We start from the raw sequence: 22,107 nt of genomic DNA on the forward strand, positions 1-22,107 counted from the left end.
AGAAGCACTGACATGTACTGTTTGTGTACTGGTAATTTAACACGTGGTTTCAACAATGTAACTGTACTTAAATGAACCAGTTATATCCTTGGAGTGAGTAAGGTGAGTTTGGCCTCACAGGTGGAGGTGTTGGTTTAAGTGCTCTGGCTCCATGCTGCATTAGCGGCTCTGTGTGCAGGCTGCTGTCTGAACAAGTCCTCAGATCTGTGGAGGTCTACCTAGCTCACATTCCAATGTCAGGGAAAAGAAAGGCAACATTTTCAGTTAAATGCTATGTTGCAAGGCGGGACTCTTTCCAATATTATATATTGCCAACTGTAGCTCTATAATGAAAACATAACTTCAGTTATTATCATCTGAGGAGCAATGTGTCACAGCTGTAGTCATGCTAATGGTTATGTCCTTTCCTACAGGATGCCGGAAGACTTACAGTAGGCCTACAGTACATGATCATAGGGTATTAAAAGTAACATTACAACTTATTTATTGATAAATGATGTAGTCAATATATATACTAATTGATAACTTGAAATACAAAATGATAGGAAAGCTAGAAAAGCATGAAATAATATGGATACCTCATATAAACGTTATTGATTAAACCTTGTAAAAAGGGTCTGTGCTTTTGAATGGTGGTACTTTTCCAGTTGGTCTACCTGCTCTTCACGTAGCTCTGCATGTCGTCGTTTAGGTGCTTTTTTTTTCTGGAGATAGGCACTGCTCAATCCACTCCTCCATAGTAAGACCCCCCCGGAGGTTGAAGTTAATCTTAAATGTTTCCATCTTATGCTTTGTAAGTTTGTTTCGTAACGGAATAAATGTAAATATATTTATAAAACTGACAAGTCAAATCAAGCAATCTGATTGGTCGATAGCGTTTTTGCGGACCTCTTTGATTACAGATTTGAAAACATCGTTGCTTGCTTTAAAAGTAGCACAATTCATTATGTCAAACCTTGGAAAGTATCTAGATATCCCTGCCCTAATGCCAAAGTAACTGCACACTGAATATGTTTTGCCGTTTGATGTCTATGTCTGGACCGCTGCGTAAAAAGGAGGGTTTCTGCCCCGTTACTTCTGCGCTGCTTTCTTGTTCCAGTTTGAAAACCAACTGTATACTATTTTTCTCAGGCGCGGAGGGATACTGACATGTTGTGAAAAGTAACTTACAATTCTACCCGTGGTATACGATCAGTATATCACGGCTAAGAACCAATCAGATTGCTTGATTTGACTTGTCCGTTTTATAAATATATATATATTTCCTTAAAGTACTCATCTGACATATAACTTAAAGGTGGGGTAGGTAAGTTTGAAAATCCATAAAAAATGTCATCTGTGGAAGCCGTAGTAGCTACTGTAAAAAGCAAGACCAATCAGCTGAGCAGGCCCGGCTAAAGTAACTGGATGGCCTACCTGCCTGTCAGCCTTCCATCTGTGCACAAACTTATCTCGTGCCCTCATTGGTCATGTGCGCGTTCGTGTGTGTTGGAGGAGGGGCTCTGTAAGGAAGTGGCAGATTTTTTCCGGTTGTGTATTTTCAAATTCTAGCGCACTCGAGCTGGTTTCTCTGAAATTACCTACCCCACCTTTAATATTTACAAGAATACTTGCCTCAATTGGTTGAAGAGTCCAACTATGAATTCATTACTTTGTTCTTAAATGGACAACCGGGCTTTAGAAATACAAAATAGAATAGGTCAGTTTGAGCGGACTTTCAAAACACTTTTGAAGTATAGAAATATGTTGGCATTGTTAGATCTTGAATGGCAAAGCACTAACATGTCATATTGCCTCTGTTCTTCCAGCAACCTTGACACACTTATTGATCCCTTCCATATAAATTCACAAGCTCCAACAGACTGTGCTGCTAAATGGTCCAGATCCTGGTGGCCGGATTGAACCCGCTGTATTTACTTGGCAGAGTCTTTGTTGATGGAACAGTGTTCGTAACCAGGTCGTTTTGCTGATCCTGTCGACACTTTTCACATTTAAAAGCTTCACACCATTTCCAAGTCCAATGATTTACTGCTCTTATGATAGCTTGAATTTGGTTTTTAGTTCGGGATATGCAATGTTCTGAGAAAATAACAACTCTTTAAGTTGTTGCTCAGTCGTTGTCACAAAACGTTTCATAACCAGCTTCAGGGTCTGAGTTATATCGGATTACTTCCAACAGCTGAAATCAGGAAAAGGGGGCTGTGGGGCTGTGGAGCCACTAAACAGCTGAAGGGACACCGCAGCCCACGCTGAGACTCACTCGCACACAACAGACTCACACCCAGGTCCACGTGTTGTACAAGCCCCTCACCACAAGGCACAGGATCAAACACTGCCCGTTGGCTCCGGCAAAAGACGGAAAAGTCAGGTCATACTGCATAACACTGATACTGGATTGAGAAATACAAAACCCATGTTGGCCCCTTGACCCTATACATTACATACTGTCAATAAACTCTTTGGTTTGATTAAAACTCAGTGGTTTAATAACTTGACTGCAGCTTATTAAAAAAAGATCCTTCTAGGCACGACATTAACCTTGAAAAATCACCAATGAGTTTTTCCTCGTAATTAATCAGTTATACGAGGCTGGACTTATTTTGGAACTTTACATGCCAATAAATATAGAAATGGTCTTCAAGAATCATGAAACAAGATCAGCTGATAATTGTAGGAGGCTGCTTTTTTGCTATTCTTCTGAGCTTTTCAGTATCTGGTAATATCTACAACCCTAATGAGAATGCACCATAAGGTCAGCCATATCTATCCAGTTTACAATCTCTGTTTCAAAAACACTTGCTTTCTCACTTTTCTCACTTTTAGACAATGTACATTTTGAACAATTTATGGATTGACCAAATGTTGAAAACTTATTAAAGATGAGCTTTAAAATATTTGGAGACTAGAAGTGTGTTTTTTTCCTTGGAATGTATTGCAAAGCCTCAAGTAAGCTAAGCAGCCTGCCATGCACTGGCCACCTGAACTATCTTTAGCCCCTGCTGGCAAGTGAATGGAAGTGCCTGGCTTATCTTCACTGCTGTCATCGAGGCAGCCAGTATTTTTAGGGGACAGCAGCAGCTGCAAAAGCATTTAACGGTATTCCACGAACAATGACACTTGGGGTGTCTAAGGCTTCAACGACAGAGATTGGGGGAACACTGAAGTTGTTCAACAGAAAGCTTGTGTGTATACTGAAGTTCTCTTTTCTGTTCCTCCTACTGGCACACGTCGATGAAGATGACCTGGAGTACAACTTGGGACCCTTGAGGAGAGCATGTTTCTGAATCTGAAGTCAACTTGGGACATTACTCAACCTTCAGGAGAAAGGTGGCATTGCTTCTTACCTAGAAGAGAGATTGCAAGTGAGGAATGTATGTTGACGGTCGTTCCTGGCGACTGAAGCGAGGTAGGTCATGTGAGGGATACACGGCACAGCTTCACAAGGGGCAGAGGTCATTCCAATTAAATCAGACAAGTAAACACAGGGGTTAATCTCCTCTCTTTAAACCTCCGGAGGGAATATTGAAGACACTTTCAACACAATGTCTAAACTGTGCTAATTAAACCGTTTGCTCTGTGAAAAACTGTTTTTAAGTAGCAATTGTAAAGATCGAATTAAGATGAATATAATATTCAAGATTGATAAACAATGTTTTCAATATTCAGTTCAATTTTAAGTTAACAAACGGTGTTAGGTTAATCAATACTATATTAAATTCAATGTTACCTATATTGTACATACCTACAAAGTTTAGGGTAAGCTGAACAAACTATAAAGAAATAATAGCTTTATTTCATTTTGAGTCTGCATGCATAACACATAAAGATGATATGACAGTTCTTTATAATTGTCAAAAATACAAGAAACTATTGCTCAATTTTCCAGTATTTATTTGACCAAGAGTAGGGTGGTTTCACTTGAATAAGAATCGTATTTTATTAACAAATGAACATTAATATATTGTTTAAGTGAAAAATCCTTCAAAATAAACTTAATTTAATAGTATACGATGAACAATTAAGTGGCTTCATAAACATCCTAAGATTACATTTTTAAAGAATTGAATCCTTGTTCCCTGCATCCAAGAGGACTACGTTACAACACTCTAGGGGGTCTGTCCTAAAACACTAAAACTCAGTTTACTTATATTTTTCCAAGTTGAGAGGCTCTCCAAGGAAACTTTCAAATTGAGATTACACAATAGTCAACAGGAAGCCTTCTTACCTGACAGTAGGATTTTCTAAATTATATTTATTTTTTTAAATATGAGGACAGAAATAGCTGTCAACATAAATGTGATTAGGGGTCTTTTAAAGAAATGTATCTTTGAACTTCAGTGTTAACATTTTAATATTTTTTTAATTAAGATCATTTTAACAGTGACATATGCTCAACATATTTTGGCTACAAGGCCTCTGGGGTGGTAGACTGTCATTTCGGCCTGTGTTTGTGTGAGCATGCGGGTTTCAGAACCTTCTTTGTGATACCTGACACACACTCCATCGCAGGTCTTTATTTAGGGCATACTATATTAAGCACGTTCCCATTGAAATACAGCACCAGCTGTACTTGCTATGTGTTGTGGCTGCTGTTGCAATAGGACTAGGCTTTCCCCCCTCTCACTGCTCGTCTATGTTTTTCTCTCATGCAGACAGATCTAATTCAATTAGCCCTAATATTCATACCATCCGTTTGCACTGAAACAGATGCTCGTAAAGGAGGCTCAGGGGTTGTCCATTAGGGTTAATTTTCTTTATACAGGAAGTCTCAAAGTATAACTGTATTGCATACTTTATCCGATTAATCATACCGTTGAATTATAGTTACATTTCTAAAACAAATTACAATTTAGTTTTATTGTTTACATTTTCTCATTTAAATCTCATGAGCCCTTCGATATTAAAGTAACCCATCTGTTATTTCTTTTTTTTTAGAAATGTGCAGTGCAAAAGTTGGACCGTCTTCCCCCAGAGAATAACTACCACCTATTACTCACCTGGACTGCTAAAGGCGTAGTAAAGCTGACAACAAAGTAGAAATGGATGTATTTGGCGGTGCACCGCGTTTCTTCGCCTATCCAAGACCTGTTGTGGTCCAAACTGGAACTGATGCAGTCCTAAAGTGTCAAATTGGTGGTGATCCAAGGCCTGCAGTCATCTGGGAGAGAAACAATGAAAAGATTGAACCACAGGGGCGATACAGGATATTTGAGGACGGAAATGTTTACAATCTCATCATTTCAGCTGTAACCATAGAGGATAGTGGTCAGTACATATGCAAAGCAAAGAACAGCATTGGGGAAACATATGCAGCGGCCACATTAAAGGTGGAGGGTGAAGCACAAGAATTGGAGTTACGAGAGGAAAATAAGCCACGATTCCTCATCAAGCCCCTCTCTACTCGCGCCGGCCGTGGGGAAGATGCAGTTTTCTCTTGTAAGCTCTGGGGAAACCCACGACCAGACGTTGTCTGGGAAAAGGATGGGAGAAAACTCAATGAAATATTTGAAAGCACACATTTCAGTGTGGGCTTCCAGGACGGTGGATGGTTCCAGCTCAAGATCTTTAAGACTCGCGCTCCAGACGGTGGTGTATATACGTGCAAAGCCAGGAATGAGTTTGGAGAAGCGTTGGCAGGAGCTGTGTTGCTGGTTGATGCAGGCCCAGGACATGAGGACGAGGGAAATCGAAATAGCTACACAAATGGCCACTGGAAAGCTCACCAAGGAAAACAGAGGAGACAATTGCCAAACCGGCTCAAAGACGACACAATGTCAACTAAAGTCAAAATGTTTGCAGTGACAGAGGGTAAACATGCCAAATTTCGCTGCTTTGTGACTGGGAAACCCAAACCAGAAATCATTTGGAGGAAAGACGGCAGACTGATACTGTCTGGAAGGCGTTATTTGTTATACGAGGACAGAGAAGGATACTTCACACTTAAGGTTCTGTACTGTAAGCAGAAGGATAATGGAGTTTATGTTTGTGCTGCATCAAATACTGCCGGGCAAACCCTCAGTGCCGTACATCTCTCTGTAAAGGGTAAGTCAAGATCATTTTCATTAAGTTAGAATCTTTTTTAATGTAGGCAAACTTAAAAGCTGCATGAGTAAAGGAGTGAGGGAGGGTGTGGTGTGTTCTTGGATCAGATTTCTATCCATGTGATGCTAGAATGATGTCAGTGAGATATCTCCAAAGATGTACTCTGAGATCATTTATTGGGGTAGGGCCAGACAGAGAAGGCAAAATGAAATGCTGAAAATGTTTTATGGCGGTAATGTGATGCTTTAAAAAACTGCTATTTTTTTCTACTGATAATGATAAGAGAAATGTGAAGTATATGGCTGGTATTGTCATCCAGTTGAGCCACACAAAAAAAAAATGCAGATCCGCAGGCCAGTGAGCTTCACATAATCAGTGGTAAAATAATATCCAACTGCGTAAATGTAATTCAATCCTGGTTCAGTGGAGTAATAATAATATGAAATTCAACCTGGGAAATATCTAAACAGGCAAAGTTCATCAGCTTGAGGTGGATTCCAAAGGCAGTATGATGTCTGCAATGCCACTTAGCTTTTGAAAGGGGTGCGTCCATGTGATCGAAGTCTTTGGGAAGGGGATCATGTTTCTCACATGGCCAGAGAAGTCCAAACTCATGGCACCAACAGAGAGTATTGTACTGTGTCAGTCAGACATACACTTTAATATTGGGAAAGGATATCAGTGGTGGTTAGTGAGTAGATTTGAAGGCAATGTATTTATTGTCTATGTGTTTGATTAGACTAAATCATTGAGAAAATGTAGCGCTTTCCACACAGACTACTAAATACAGTCCACATTCTGTTTACAACTGTCTGGTACCGTCTGGTGGTGTCGGTGACAAACACTTTATTTCCTATCTAACACCCTATGTGTTAATGACCTTATCATTCCTCAACTAAATGAGCCACTTGTCTCATGATTTTGCCAATTGTGTTTGCTTCATTGGAATTTACTGCCAATTATATTTAAATTTACACTGAACTAAAAGCGCATAGATGATGTGCTGTGTTTTCGGAGGGTCGTCTTACCTGAGGAATTTATAAAGATCAAGTAACACAAATGTGTCTTTATGATTAGAAGTAAATAGGAACATCTTAAACTAGATTTCCTTTTTTTTCACATTTTTAATTAGGAGATGTGATATAAGCCTATTAAAACGTTTGTTTCCTCCTTTTTGTTGACAGAGCCGCCTGTGAGGTTTAAGCAGCCTCTCATTGATCTAGAAGTATGGGAACGAGATTTGGCTGTTCTCGAGTGTGAAGTTCCAGAGGACTCTGTTTCCATCACATGGTATCTGGAGGATAGACGACTGCAGCCAGGGGCCAAATATGGAATGGAGGAGTGGGGAACAAAACGGCGACTAACTATCCGTGACATTGATGTTGACGATGATGGGATCTACCTCTGTGAGATGCCAGATGGGGGCAGAAGCATTGCAGAGGTAGCAGTAAAAGGTAAATCAGGTTGATAAAATCAAATAACTGTGGTACTTTACGATATTGTTTTTAGGAGACAGTTACATGTATTCTTAGGATGATCAGAAACAAAGTTTATCAGTTCTGGGACAAAAAACCTGCACTACCCTCCAGTTATCCAGTTTCATTCCTTTTATCTCCCTCCTCCTAGCTTGTCTTGCACCTAAGAGACAAAGTACATATTTTAAGATGACAATTGTATTGGCAGCAGGGCCGGCCCTAGACTTTTGGGGGCCCTAAGCGAGCTTTGGCTTGGGGGCCCCCCTCACTCTAGCGCATTCTCACTACACACAACACGGAACCAACTTTTGTCTTATGATGTTAGCATAAGCACACATATTGTATAAATAAGCATGTAAACACCGTGGACCTAACCTCGTCTAGGGGGTCCTCACCTCCTATAGGGGTGTCCGGGGGCATGCTCCCCCGGGAAGATTTTTTTTTTAAATATTGAAGTTAAAAGCATCAATCTGGTGCACTTTGAGAGCAACATTAAGGGATCTATGGATACATCTCTCAACACCCATATGAAACAGAACTGTAAACAGATTTTTCTTTATGGATATTTTACAAATCACTCCCCTTTTAAGCTGTTTTCTTGTTTTGTCATATAGTATTTCATAACTGTTTTTCATTTATTCTCTCTGGCTGTCCATCTCATAATGTTCACATAGAAACTAGCTGTCAATAGGAATATCATTCAGAAGAATTATAATTTCTTGCAAAAATCTGTCACAAAAAGAGGTTGCACTTTTAAATGCAGGCATTGTTATGGCAACGTCAGTGGCCAAACAGTCACATTTACTGCTGCAAATAAAAAAACAGTAATGCGTTACTTTGTAACGCGTTACACCCAACTCTGTGTATGACAAAGTGTTTATTTAATATATCTGGCTAGCTATAGCTACTTGTTAACGGTTTAGCTTACCCCCGCGATTCAAAGTTACGTCAACGTAGCTGTAATTTATGCTTTGCTTACATGTTCGCATAACTTGGAAGTTGACTGACATTTTTTACCTGTGGCTCTGGGGTTGTTGTGTGAGACACCACTTGATAATTTTCGTCTTTTTTAAGAAAAAGTGTTCTTATGCCATCTTCAAAAACTCTGAGTCCGACTGACAGTTTATTTTAAACATTGTCACAGCTCACAGGATAGGTACCTGTCAGCCAATAAGACATGTTTATTTCCATTCAACTCTCAGGTTGGTCTGGTGTCTTGCTTCTGTTGCATTCACTGAACACGGGAAATTACAATCCTGCTGTCCTCTCTTGTGTCATGATGAGGTTCAGGTAAAGCACGGTTAATGTATTATATTATTGACTCAATAATATAATACATGACTTTGAGATTAGGCAATCAAGGCATATTAACAAAATTAATTAAACATACTTATCACGGCGACGGTGTACTGAGATTTATTTATTTTTTTCATTTATTTATTTTTTGCTTGGGGGCCCCTTAGTGGCTGCGGGGCCCTAAGCGGCCGCTTATGTCGCTTAATGGGTCGGGACGGCTCTGATTGGCAGTGAACATAAAGTCTGTGTCTTAATTTTTGTCAGGTAACTTGGGGAACCACTCATTGTGTGTTTGGTGTTACATTTAATGCTTGTTTTAAACAGTGCCATTTAGCAAACACTATATTAAAAAGGTCCAAGTCAATTATGACTCTTCTTCCAAGAAAAATGACGGCATCAGTTGTTTAGGAAACAACAAATGTGTATGTTCAAGTGAGAAACTGTGCAGCAAAGTAGAGGAGATGAAAGTTGTTAGACATGTCAAAAGACATGTCAACAGTGTTTCTTTTAACTATGACCAAAATCATTCCTGAACCCTAACACAGTAGTTTCTTATTTAACCATGATAATGAAGGTCACTTTATATTAACTATTTAAAGTTGTTTTTAACAATGCCGATTCAAGATGATTTTGGGAATCACTTAAAAATGATGTCCCGACGATGTGTTGTTCCGACAGTCAAATGACATACAGTATATTGTTGTTTTGTTTGTAGTGTAACCAATATCCTATATATGTTAATATGCTAAGAAGTCACTCACTTTCTACGTGTTTTCTTGCAGGGACAATTTTGCGGAAGCTTCCAAGAAAAGTGGATGTATTGGAAGGCGAAAATGCTGCCTTTTGTGTTGAAGTGGAGAATGAAGAAATGGACATACATTGGTACAAAGATGCCCTAGAGCTACGTGAGACACATCAGACCATCCTTAAGTCCTTTGGTCGAACTCACATCCTGGTTTTTGTCAATACAATGCCCCAAGACTCTGGCCTTGTGACTTTCCTTGTAGGCAGATCCAAGACATCCTCTCAGCTAAGAGTGAAAGGTAGGGTATTACAAAATTCCAAATACAGTATTTGCAAAACAAATATTTAGATTGATTAATTAGTTTTGGTATTAATCAACATTCATCAGTTATTCCAGTCCAAGAAGACATTGATGTAGCATGGGTTTTCTTCTTTTTCAGAGGCAAGACATTGCCCACCCAGTTGTCCAGTGAGTGTGCAGATCAACACAGAGCGTGCCAATGCAGCTCTTCTCTCATGGGTTCCTCCTCAAGACTCCCGAAAGAACCCTCCATCTGGATATGTACTTGATCGACAGGAAGTGGGCACTGGTTCACAGGAGTGGTTACAGTGCCTGACCACTGACTCTGCAACCTCTGTGGAGATCCTTGGTGACAGTGTACCATGTGAAGCCGATTATCAATTTCGCATCTGCAGTGTAAACAAATATGGGAAGAGTAACACTGTGGAATTCCCTAGAGCTGTTCATTTGGGTAATTGCTTAAGTGAATTCATCACATTGTTTATTGATATTGCTTGCTAAAATCATGTATAAACATGATTCTCTTTCCAGTTCCAGTTGCCAGAATCCAAGCTCCCTTACAGGATGCCTTGGTGCCCGAGGGACAAGATGCCCTCTTCTCTATTGAGCTCTCTGCTTCAGTAATCGGGACATGGTTCTTAAATGGCTCTCAGCTTCCGGAAGATGAACGATATTCCATGCGTCGTTCACGAACACACCAATCTCTTCGCATTCGAGGAGTACGTGATACAGACAATGGAGCTGAGATCACATTTATTGCCTATAGCATTCGGGATTCTGCTGCATTGTACATTCAAGGTATGTATGGGTCACTGTCATAATTTGTTCATAAGTATGTATTATGCAACACCTCAGATGTATTCCGTTTTTTCTTTTGAAAAATGTGAAAACATTGTTTGGCATCAACTATGTGAAACGAAACTAAAGTACTGTATCATTCTGTTAATTGTCCTAAATAACAAGACTCAAAACGTCATTGTTTTTTAAAACATTTGCAGCTCCACTTGTCAAGTTTTCACCAATGTCAGAAATGGATCGAAACAAATTTGTAGAAATTGGAAACCCCATTGTGCTCTACTGTGAGCTGTCAGACCCTGCAGTTCCAGTCCACTGGTACAAGAATGGGGTGGAATTACAAACAATGGAGGGTCTGCATATCCAATCCGAGGGTACCATGAGAAGAATTGTCATCCAATCAGCAGAATTCTCACATTCGGGAGTGTATTGCTGTGATGCCATTGATGACGTCATCAGATTCAATGTGGAAGTAGAGGGTGAGTGGAATGAGATTTTTTTACAATGCTGGTGTCTTTCACTTACCATCTTTATTTGTATGCCCATTTTTGTTTGTTATTGAAAACAATTATTTAGTCTTCTTTTAAGTCAGATGTATCAAATGGTACGGCATTTACAACGGAATGAACCATTGAAATATGTAAATATCCATAGCCCCACCTGTGAGGTTTTCAGCAGTTCCAGATGGTGAGAAGAACACAACCATTGAAATCGGCTACCCTATTGTTTTAAGCTGTGAGCTCTCAGATCCTTCTGCCCAAGTGCACTGGTATAAAGATGGATCAAAGCTCCATCCTCAAACTGGAGTAGATATTCTAACTGAAGGCTTGGCAAGAAAACTGATTGTCCATTCAGCAGAATTGTTCCATTCTGGATTATACTGCTGCAAGACAAAGGGTGACACCATCTCGTTCAGTGTGGACATCAAAGGTGATTTGTTGTACCTTAAGCAATGTAAAACAGTAACAGGCTCATCCTTAGCAAAAGCAACTAACTCCGATTCCCTTTTGTATGTTGTCTATTGTCTTTCTTCATAACACTCATAAGAAGTGCAGCTAAGCTGTCGCCTTTTCTTTGACTGCATTACAGCATGTTAGCAATTTAGTTATCGAATATATTAGTATGAATAGTCTTAAGGGCTGTCATGAGGTTGATATAAGGTTGACTTAAGATCTAAACATATCTATAGCTCCACCTGTGAAGTTCTCAGCAATTCCCGAAGAAATGAGGACGAGGTCGATCGAAGCAGGCTGCCCTATTGTACTCCAGTGTGTGGTGTCGGATCCTGAGGCCCATGTTTGCTGGTACAAGGATGAAACTCAGCTCATTTCAAACTCTGGATTAGAAATCCAGTCAGAGGGCAACACAAGAACATTAGTTGTTCAGTCTGCAGAGCTGAGCAACTCTGGTGTGTACAGATGCACCACAAAGGATGATACCATGGAGTTTCAAGTGGAGATCAAAGGTGACTTTACACTTTTTATCTTGTGCGTTAATATTATAACCCCACATCCTTTTTTCTAGATGCAACTAATTATCCCGCTTGTACTGTATGTGGTTTGAAATACTGTTTTGTGCACATAACCTTAAAGAACTGTTAATGGACTAGGTCATTTTTAGTTTTAATCATTTGTTTTGCGACTGCTATACTCTGAATGAAGTCTCCAAATCCCCTTTTGTTCTGCTCAGCAGTCACATTTTTGCAAGGTATTTCCCCAGTCTTGGTTTTATTTAGCTGTCCTGAATTCCCAATGCTAGCTATACCAGTGACGTACTCTACTATCTTTGACGTTGAGAGAACCAAGTCACTTGAAGCGGGCAAACATTTGGAGCTGGAATGTGAGGTTGCAGACTCTACTGTGCCCGTCTGCTGGTATAAAGATGGTGTAAAACTCTCCCTGCAAAATGATTGGGATATACAGAGTAAAGGCACATTGAGGAAACTCATTATCCCATCTGCTGAGTTATTGCACTCAGGGCTATACAGCTGTGAAACCTGTGATGACACTTTTCACTTCACTGTGGATATCAAAGGTGATTTTAATTTAAATTGATTCAATCTTAATGCAAATCATAGAGCGTTTAGATGACTAGATGCACCTGACACTTACTAAATGCATGTCTGTCTGTCTGTCTGTCTGTCTGTCTGTCTGTCTGTCTGTCTGTCTGTCTGTCTGTCTGTCTGTCTGTCTGTCTGTCTGTCTGTCTGTCTGTCTGCCTGTCTGTCTGTCTGTCTGTCTGTCTGTCTGTCTGTCTGTCTGTCTGTCTGTCTGTCTGTCTGTCTGTCTGTCTGTCTGTCTGTGTGTCTGTCTGTCTGTCTGTCTGTCTGTCTGTCTGTCTGTCTGTCTGTCTGTCTGTGTTTTGTAGTGTTTTGTGTGAAGTTGTAACAGTTTCTTAACACATGGTTAAATTAACTGCTACTGACAAAATGAACATATCTCTGTATTCCTTGACACTTTGGTTCCCTGTTTGGGAAAGCTGAACCCATAACCCCTTTCTTTATCAGAGTGTTAATATGCACTGTCAATTATAATATGAATCATCATCTTCAGCTCCAACGTTGCGGTTGGCGCCCTCACCAGATGTTGTGGAGACACAGTCACTTGAAGCAACCAGCCCATCTGAACCAACATGTGAAACCTCAGAAACGCCTTTACTGGAGTCTTGGCAGAGGGACAAAGAACATGATTCTAAAAATGAGCCTGATTTAGAAATGGGAAGCATCAAGAAGACCCTTGTTATTGAACCAACTCATCCTTCAAACTCTGGAACATACTATTGTGCAACAGCAGATGATGTTGCCCAATTAATAGTAAACAATCAAGGTGATTTTGCAAATGTGTTTTCAATTTTAGTTATGACTAACTCTTTGTGTAGCTTTTTGTTTGTCCTATGTTTGAATGCAGTGCTAATATCTGGGAAAGATTTGACAATATCACTTTGAAGTCACGTTTTTAACATCTAGAATGATGTACACTGAAATTATCCCTCAAATGATTGTCTGTATTGTCACCTCCGACATATCTGCTTGATCCAGATGTTGAGAAGACAGAGTCTGCTGAAGTGGACGGCCAAATTGTTCAACAATTTGAGATTTCTGATCCCATTGCCAAAGCCTGTTGGTTCAAAGATGGAACCCAGATCTACCCAAAAAGGGATGCTGACTGTGAATCACAGAAAGACAGCCAAACAGTGCCCCTCCAGTTACATGGCTTGTCTGGTGGGGGGAGGTTTGGTTGTGAAATATCTGCTGATGCACAGTTCAATGTTCACTTGAAAGGTGGTGTTCCACATGGTACCTGCACAATTCAGAATCAATTATTTGGTGACATACGTGAAGCTATCACCCAGCTCATTGTTTTCTTTTTGGCTTTGTCCAAACAGCAGAGCAGTGTCACTATGGTGACGGGATTGGTGAGATAGCTGATGCCTCTGCCCAATACACTGTGGATGTCAAAGGTGATTTGATATATTTCAACATCAGTCATCCATCTTAACCCAGCACATAAATACCACTAACAAAAGTGGTGTATTTTATTGTTCCATCATTTGAGGCATCTGCATCTTTTTTCCTTTAGAAAAGTGCTTTTTTCATATTGAATCCAGATCTCATGTCATTTCATGCAGTGATTGGCTGTTAATCAAACATGTGGGTGTTAAATAGCTGAGTAGCTGCTCTTCATACTAACATATGTTTTGTTTGTCAATGAATTCTTCATTTTAACAGCCATCTTTGCTTGAACAAGCAGCTAACCTCTCTTAAGTTCATCTTTGTCTTATTCATCACCAGATCCTCTCATTCACATTGCTGCCCGAACATCTCACCGTTGCAATGACAACGAACTCTTATCTAAGACAATAAAGTAAATTAATTGTTTAGATTTTTAAGACCTTAGTAAACATACTGGTGGTATACCAGTTTTAGGAGTCGGTTGAAAGGGGAAACATGGGAACTCAATCTCAGACCAAACCTGGTCGATCTTCTTGTTTGTCTTTGCAATGAATTATCCCATAACTCCATTCTAACCAACACTGATGTAAAATTCTGTTATGAGAAGAAGTATTGAGACCATCAACCAATGAAAACCTTTCTCTGTGTACATCACAATGCTTATAGCTACATCGCCAAGGCACTCTTCTGACCAAGAAAAGAAGTCCAATGAAGAGGCCTATCCTGTTGAAGTTGACTGCATGTCCTCAAAATGCAATTCTGGTAGCTGGGACGAGAGAGGAGATACACAGACAAATGAAGAACATTCCAGGCATATACCAACTTCTCAGTCAAAATATGAATATATGACTGACTGGAATACGACTAAACAGTCAAAGGAGCTCTACGGCAATCCACGAACATCTCCAGCTTTCTGTAACTCTGTAAAGCCACCAATAACACAATCTGACACACACCATCACACTAATAAGCCCACAGAATCACAAGGTGAGGATTTCATTTACTATCTTCAGCATGCAAAAGCCCCATCTGAAGAGCTTGATAATTCCAAGCCGACAGCTGTCCGAACAGATGAGTTCTGTAATTTTCTACAAACTGCAGCTGTTGGATCAGTCAATACTCTATCTGTCCAGTCAAAAGGGCTACATAGCCCAATACAGATGCCAACTGTCCAGTCAGAACTGGGTAATCCCCAACAAACTTCAACTGCCCAGATAGAACACATTACTAACCATCAACATATTTCAACAGTCAAATCGGAAAAGTTGTGCAACTCCTTAAAAACTACAATTCTGCAGCCAGATGAGCCCTTTGAATGCTCACACAATGCAACTGTCCAACCAGAGAAGCTATATAAACATTCACACACTAACGTTTTGCAACCAGAGGAGTCATTTCAATGTTCACACACTGCAATTGTCGAACCAGAGGAGTCTTTTAAATTATTACACACCGCAACTGTCCAACTAGCTGAGCCCTCTAAATCTTTTCATACTAGAACTGTCAGATTAACGGAATCCTTACAGTCCTTACATAGTGCGATCGTCCAATCAGACAAGCCCTATGCATCTTCACATATTGCAACTGTCGAACCAGAAGAGTCCTTTGAATCCTCACATACTACAACAGTCCAACCAGAGGGGCATTCTGAATCCTCCTATATTGCAACTGTCAAACCAAAGGAGTCGTTTAAATCCTCAAATGCTGCGAATGTCCAATCAGAGGAGCCCTCTAAATCCTCCTCACACAATGCAACTGTCCAATCTATTGAGCCATCTAAATCTTCACATACTGCAACTGACCAAACAGAGAAGCCTTTTAAATCCTCACAAACTGCAACTGTCCAATCGGAGGATCTTTGTAGATCCATACAGATGCCAGTCCTGTCAGAGAAGCTTCTGCATTGCTTACAAACTGAACTTGTCCATTTAGAGGCGCCCTGTTACTCCTTAGGGACTGCAACTGACCAATCAGAGGAGTTGAACAGACCCTTACAGACATCAACTGTCAAGTCAAAGAAGCTCAGTGGCCTTCCAGACACTGTATCCCCTCAATCACTGGACTTGTATAACTATAATGAGGCAGAAACAGCACAAACCAAAAAAGGATACAACTTGCAACAATCTGCGCATGACGGATTGGATGACCTCACTCAAAAGGAACAATCAATACCGAACCATTCAGAGGTTTTGTCTCATTCCATGCAAGCAACAACAGTACAAGCAAAGTGTCATCTCAACATGAAGGCATCAGAAGACGAAGTAGACATCAGAAGTTACTCTGGGCAAAGATCACCTCTTCAGTTTGCAGAGCCTCAATATATCAAGCAGGCATCTACTTTCCAATCGGAAGAGATCTATCTATCAAGGACATGTGACAGTCACTGGAGTGACAGTGTCAGAGCAAATAAGGTGGCTGTTGAAGGTGATTTAAATGGTTAGCATTATCAAACCAAAAATGGACGGGCACAATGTTGACATTGTGTAAAATTAAGAGATTGCTTTTGCAATCCTTGACATTTTGACAATTTCTACATTAACTTACTTTAGTTTGTTCATACTAAAACTACTTAAGTAGTCAGTGTAAAACTTTGAGCTTGAGTGGTCTGTGAGGAATATTAAAGAAAAGTATTTGTTTCAAATCCTAACTTGAATGCCAGTTATCTCAAGTCTAACCAAAGATACCTCTAGTTAGATTACTAATAATAAAAAATACATATATTTTATTATTACTTATTTTAACTGTTAAGATTTATTAGCATGACTAATCTTGATTTGAGACATTGCTCTGTTATTTTCGCTGTAGTCCGTATTAGTGATGCAATTTCTTTTCTCTTGATGTTACCTCAAACATCCCCAGCTCCATCCGTGAGAATTACAACACTTTGTGAGGCTGAAAGGAACAAGTCTGTTGAAGTCGATGAACCCATAGTGCTGCAATGTAAGATATCAGATCCTAACGCTCAAGTTAATTGGTACAAGGATGGAATAAAACTTCTTGAAGCATCTGGGCAAGACATGCTGGCGGAGGGTTCCATAAGAACGCTGGTCTTCCAGTCAGCGATGCCGTCTCATGCAGGGATTTACAGCTGCACAACAACAGACGATGCAGTGCAGTTTCATGTGGATGTTAAAGGTGACAAACGTTGTTTTCATCTGTTCTGAAATTAGATTTTTGTCAGGTTCTGTGTAATTCAAATAGCATATAGGTCCTCATTATTTTACTTGAATGAAGAATAATCTACCTCTATCAATAAACAGAAAATCAGCATTAATTAAAACACTGCCATAGCGTTTAATACATAACATTTTCATTTAGTATTTAGATGACATCAGTTTAATGTTGAAGTTATTACATGACATCTGTACAGACTTAGAGATCTTAGGTACATGCTGCTATTTGTGCGGTTTGCACACCAAAATTAAAGTGTTTGAGTATTATGACAACTTATAAACAATGACAAAGAGCTATAAGTGACCACTTGTGAAAGTGTGTAAAAGACTGCAGAATCTTTGCTTGCTAGCTCAAATATCTAAATCAATATACCCTTCCTGACCGCAGGTCCCTGGCTAAAATCTACCTACATACTACAGTAAAGACATTATAAATTAAGCTAATCACCCTAGCTGTGGTAAAACATTACACAAGACTGCATTGCTGCACGTATCTTCCCGTTTTTGTGTCTAAAAAGGTAGCTATTTAGGAAGCTTGCAATGACTCTCACTTGGCAAGATAATTAGTATCAGGGAAAAACTCTGGTTTCTGTTGTTAAAGTGGTCATTTTCTGAGAAACAATCATGAATTTGATCTGATATTGAAGTGGTTAGTTCACAAGAAAGAAAGAAAAATGTACGATAAAGAAAAGTTGAATATTCCCAAGTCTATTGTCTATATTATTTTTTAAATCAGACATTCTCTGAAATTGAAGTCACAGATTTACGAGAAAAAGTACCTTTACCAACCTTACCGAATAGGCAACTTGGGTGAAGGTATGACTTGCAATATGCTGCTCCTTTTGACTCCTACTTTCGTTAGTTGGATTTGTCGGTTAAGGTTAGACATGCCGGGTGGGATTGGTAGGGAGAAAGTCAATCAGAAAAACTGCAGATTGATTCATGCCCTCTCCAAAGTATACAAAATAAGTTTTCGGACAAGGTAGATTTGTTAGTCCTAATGTGCTTCTGTTTGTGTTGGAATGACATGCTGTTAGACAAATGGGCTTTTGGTCCAATGGGACTTATTTCTGACGATTTGGGTTTTGGAATAATAGGCTGTCGAAAAAATTGCATGGCACTGAATTTTCTTCTTGCCAAATCCGATTGCGAAATATACTTTGACTGTGTGAACTTTGACCAGGTAGTGGTGTCTTCCATAGCGAAGTGTTCACTGGTCCAACTGTTGCATGGCAAAGATGCCGATCATTATATGCAAAAAGTTTACAGTGTACCACACTCATTGTGCACTGCATTTGTCCGTACTGTATTTCGTACTTCGACGACTTGTGCACTCAAAATAGCAAATGTGAGTTCAGATATGTGAATTGAGACGCAGCAAAAAAAAAATTCTCAGAATATTACCCACTTCCCGGTTTTAAAAATGTATATATATTTTTTTTTTTTGTACGCCTTACATAAGAAATCTATTTTTTTCATTAAGAAATATATGCTGAATCATCCTACAAGCAAATAACCAACATTCTGTATCTTTTACTTTGGGTCTACCAGGAATTCAATGTTTGTTAACTGAAGAAAATATAATTTAAAAGCTAATAAGGTATACACAAAAGATTTGTACAATATTTGCAACGGTTGAACATGCTGCTTAAGCATTTAGCTTCAGGATTGTGCCTTGCTTCCTTTCGCTGATACCAGTGTCTGTTTTATTGACCAATTCTATTTTTACATTCAATCCTGTAGCTCCACTTCTGAAGTTCTCAGCTTTATCTGAGGGTGACCAGAAAAAGACGGTCATGACGGGCTCTCCCATTGCACTACAATGTGAGCTGTCAGACCCCACTGGACAAGTCAGTTGGTTCAAGGATGGAACAAAGCTCCTACCTCAAAATGGAGTAGACATCCAGTCAGAGGGAAATGTCAGGGGTCTAGTTGTCCCATCAGCAGAGCGGGCTCACACTGGCATATACCGCTGCGAGTCAAAGGATGATGACATCCAGTTTGCTGTGGAAGTAAAAGGTGATGCTAAGAAACTCTGTAGCGCTTTCACTGTCTTGCACGGCCAACTTACTGTAACAGCAGGTGATTAAGTCACAATTGTCTAATCATCTAATAGAAAATGGTTATCTAATTTGGTCAACTAATTCCTAAAACCTGTTGCCCCAATCAATGTTTTAACAGAGTGACATTAGATAATATAGGACTCCTCTCCAAAATCTGTTGAAGATGAGCAGCTTCACAATGCCGCTTCTTAATATGCATGTCCAATATCTGATGACAAGCTTTCGTCTTTTTCATTTAACACACTAACGGAAAACGTTATCACAAACAATCCCATTTTTGATGTAAGTCTACAATTACTGGATATCTTGGACATTCAGATATCGATTCTTGCTCTTTAAGCACTATGAAATGTGTTTTATTCATTGTCCTCGTTTGTGTTTTTGTTGTATGTTGTTGTGTCATTTTGTCTTGAAACTCTTTGTAATTGAATACAGTAGGTTGGATATTTAATGATCTCAAATAATAACATTCATGTAGTTATTAAGACCCTCTTTTTTCAATATTTGAAACCTATAGCACTACCTTTGAAGTTCTCAGAGCTTCAAGAGACGGACAAGAGCAAGTACGTCCAAGAAGGTTCTCCCATTGTCCTCAGCTGTGAACTCTCTCATGATGCCTCTGCCCATGTGGATTGGTACAAGGATGGAATGAAACTCCTACCACAAAACAATATGGAACTACAGTCAGATGGTCAAACAAGAACTCTACTCATCCACTCAGCTGAACATATACACTGTGGCACCTATGAATGCTCAACTTCAGATGACACCATCACATTTAAAGTGGACGTAGAAGGTGATTTATTTCCTTCCTTTCTATCTTCTTATCATACATACCACATCAAGTGTGTTAAACAATTTGTCGAGTTTGTGTTGAATGTTCTGGAGAACATGGTATGACTGTCTGTTTTGTCCACTGTTTGAGTTCAACTCTTATTCAAAACCCCTTGTTATTCCTTTCTCTTAGGCCGATCGCCAAAGATCATGCCAATCCCCCTGTCAGAAAAATACAAGATGATTACAATGGGTGGTCAAATTGTCCTTCAGTGTGAGGTCTCAGACCCTGTCGCCCAGGTTTCCTGGTTTAAAGATGAGGTTGAGCTTTTTTGCAAAACTGGCCTTGATATGAAAAGAGATGGCAGTCAGAGAAAATTAATGATCCATTCTGCTAAGGTCTCTGACTCTGGTCTCTACAGCTGTAGCCTCGCTGATGATGTTGTGACATTCCAGGTGGACGTTGAAGGTGATTTTCTTAAATTGTGTTCAGTTTTAAGTAGAGCTTCCAGGTTTTTCTAATTGCCTTTAAATGTGCACTACTTACTTGCTCAATTACATCCAACTGTAACTGTCTTAAAACACAGAACTTTATAAATTATCTATACTGCGCTAAAATAACCCAAAAGTTTGATGAACAATACTTAAATGATGTTCTGACAGCATAACAACAGTGCTTTGCAAATCTTATTTTACCCTCCAGCCTCTCCTGTGAGGTTTTCAGCACTTCCAGATGTTGCAAGAAACACATTTGTTGAAGCAGGATGCCCACTTAAGCTGCAGTGTGAAGTTTCAGAGCCAGCTGCGCAAGTCTATTGGCACAAGAATAGAAAACAGCTACCTCCAAAGAGTGACTGTGAAATCCAAACAAAAGAAAAACTCAGAGCGTTGGTTATTGCATCAGCAGATGTCAGACACTCTGGGGTGTACAGCTGTGAGGCCGCAGATGACCATATAGAATTCAAGGTGGATGTTGCAGGTGATCCAAGTATTTTGAGCTTTGTCAGAATCATTAACTTCTTTTAGTGAATGCTTGCTTACTAGATCAACTTATTATCAACTAATTATAATGTTCTAAGATTGGGTGTACTGATGCTTACATTTGTACTTCATATGATTTGGGGGACATATAAACCCTAATAGAAAATATGTGACAGCTGGCCTAAATGTAATATATTATAATAATGGATATGTTCATTGGGGATCAGGCATTATTTAATGGTGCCAATTGTTTTTATAAGCAGCAGCAGTGATACGTAGCTCAATGTAGTTCTTGCTCTAACATGCTAATGCTTAAAGGCCATTTAGACTGTGCAAATCAAACATGTTAGATTAACAGTGGATCAAATGCTATGTGCAAAAGTGGTAGAGGTAGCTGGAAATAGCAAACTATAGGAAGTTTCAACCGATGTTGTAGTTTATCTTGGCCCCACACAGTCTTTTAGTGTTTTACAACCAGAAGCTGTATGGCTGTCTCACTGCCCTCATCGACCCTGTTGTAAAATGCAGCATGCAACTATTTAAAGCCAACGATCTTTAATAAAACGACTTAATGCTATTTGCCTGGCATGGGAGGCTCGCTTAATAGCCTGATATTGTAATCAGGAATTGGTGGAGACCAAAACAGAGCTAAAAGGGCGACGGGCCAAAAACACAACTCCTAATGAATAATACATTTGCTCTGTGTCTACTGCGTGTGTTAATATGTAGCTGTTTGCTAACATGTTTGCAACTTTATAAGATGATAATATGTGAACTTAAAGAATGAATGCTGATTTAATAACTCAGTGCACGGGATCAGCAGTGGCTCCTAATTGTTGACCCTCGTCAAACTGTACCCCTTGTTGCAGGAATCAGAGCAGATTGTTGCGTTTTCCACTGTGTGACTATGGCAAGACTTGGATGAGTTGCATGCACTGCGGACTTCCTGGTCTGAAAGTGCATAAAGGCTGTGCAAGTTATTTGTTAACAACTAAAGTTAAATTAACAAATA

At 39.6% G+C, this 22,107-nt stretch overlaps 1 protein-coding gene across 13 annotated transcripts in view; it reads left to right on the top strand.

Moving 5' to 3' along the window:
* The window catches only part of obsl1b (obscurin like cytoskeletal adaptor 1b), a 73,021-nt gene that overhangs the window by 20,289 nt on the left and 30,625 nt on the right, over positions 1–22,107 (top strand). For 4 of the 13 annotated variants that reach the window (XR_004569490.1, XM_034221455.1, XM_034221457.1 and 1 more), the window contains exons 1-13: positions 3,116–3,406; positions 4,936–6,042; positions 7,227–7,496; positions 9,596–9,856; positions 9,998–10,309; positions 10,390–10,656; positions 10,857–11,132; positions 11,308–11,583; positions 11,843–12,118; positions 19,021–19,296; positions 19,858–20,136; positions 20,308–20,583; positions 20,818–21,093. Coding sequence is in view for 12 of the 13 variants with exons in the window: in XM_034221455.1 (XP_034077346.1) it covers positions 5,040–6,042; positions 7,227–7,496; positions 9,596–9,856; positions 9,998–10,309; positions 10,390–10,656; positions 10,857–11,132; positions 11,308–11,583; positions 11,843–12,118; positions 19,021–19,296; positions 19,858–20,136; positions 20,308–20,583; positions 20,818–21,093 (4,048 nt within the window). In the remaining variant the exon portion in view is untranslated. Of the gene's footprint in view, positions 1–3,115; positions 3,407–4,935; positions 6,043–7,226; positions 7,497–9,595; positions 9,857–9,997; positions 10,310–10,389; positions 10,657–10,856; positions 11,133–11,307; positions 11,584–11,842; positions 12,119–19,020; positions 19,297–19,857; positions 20,137–20,307; positions 20,584–20,817; positions 21,094–22,107 lie in introns of those variants that run through there. The other 9 variants (XM_034221458.1, XM_034221462.1, XM_034221463.1 and 6 more) reach the window with 7 other exon arrangements.

This window comes from Gymnodraco acuticeps, unplaced genomic scaffold, assembly GCF_902827175.1.
Source record: "Gymnodraco acuticeps unplaced genomic scaffold, fGymAcu1.1, whole genome shotgun sequence".
Lineage (NCBI taxonomy): Eukaryota > Metazoa > Chordata > Actinopteri > Perciformes > Bathydraconidae > Gymnodraco > Gymnodraco acuticeps.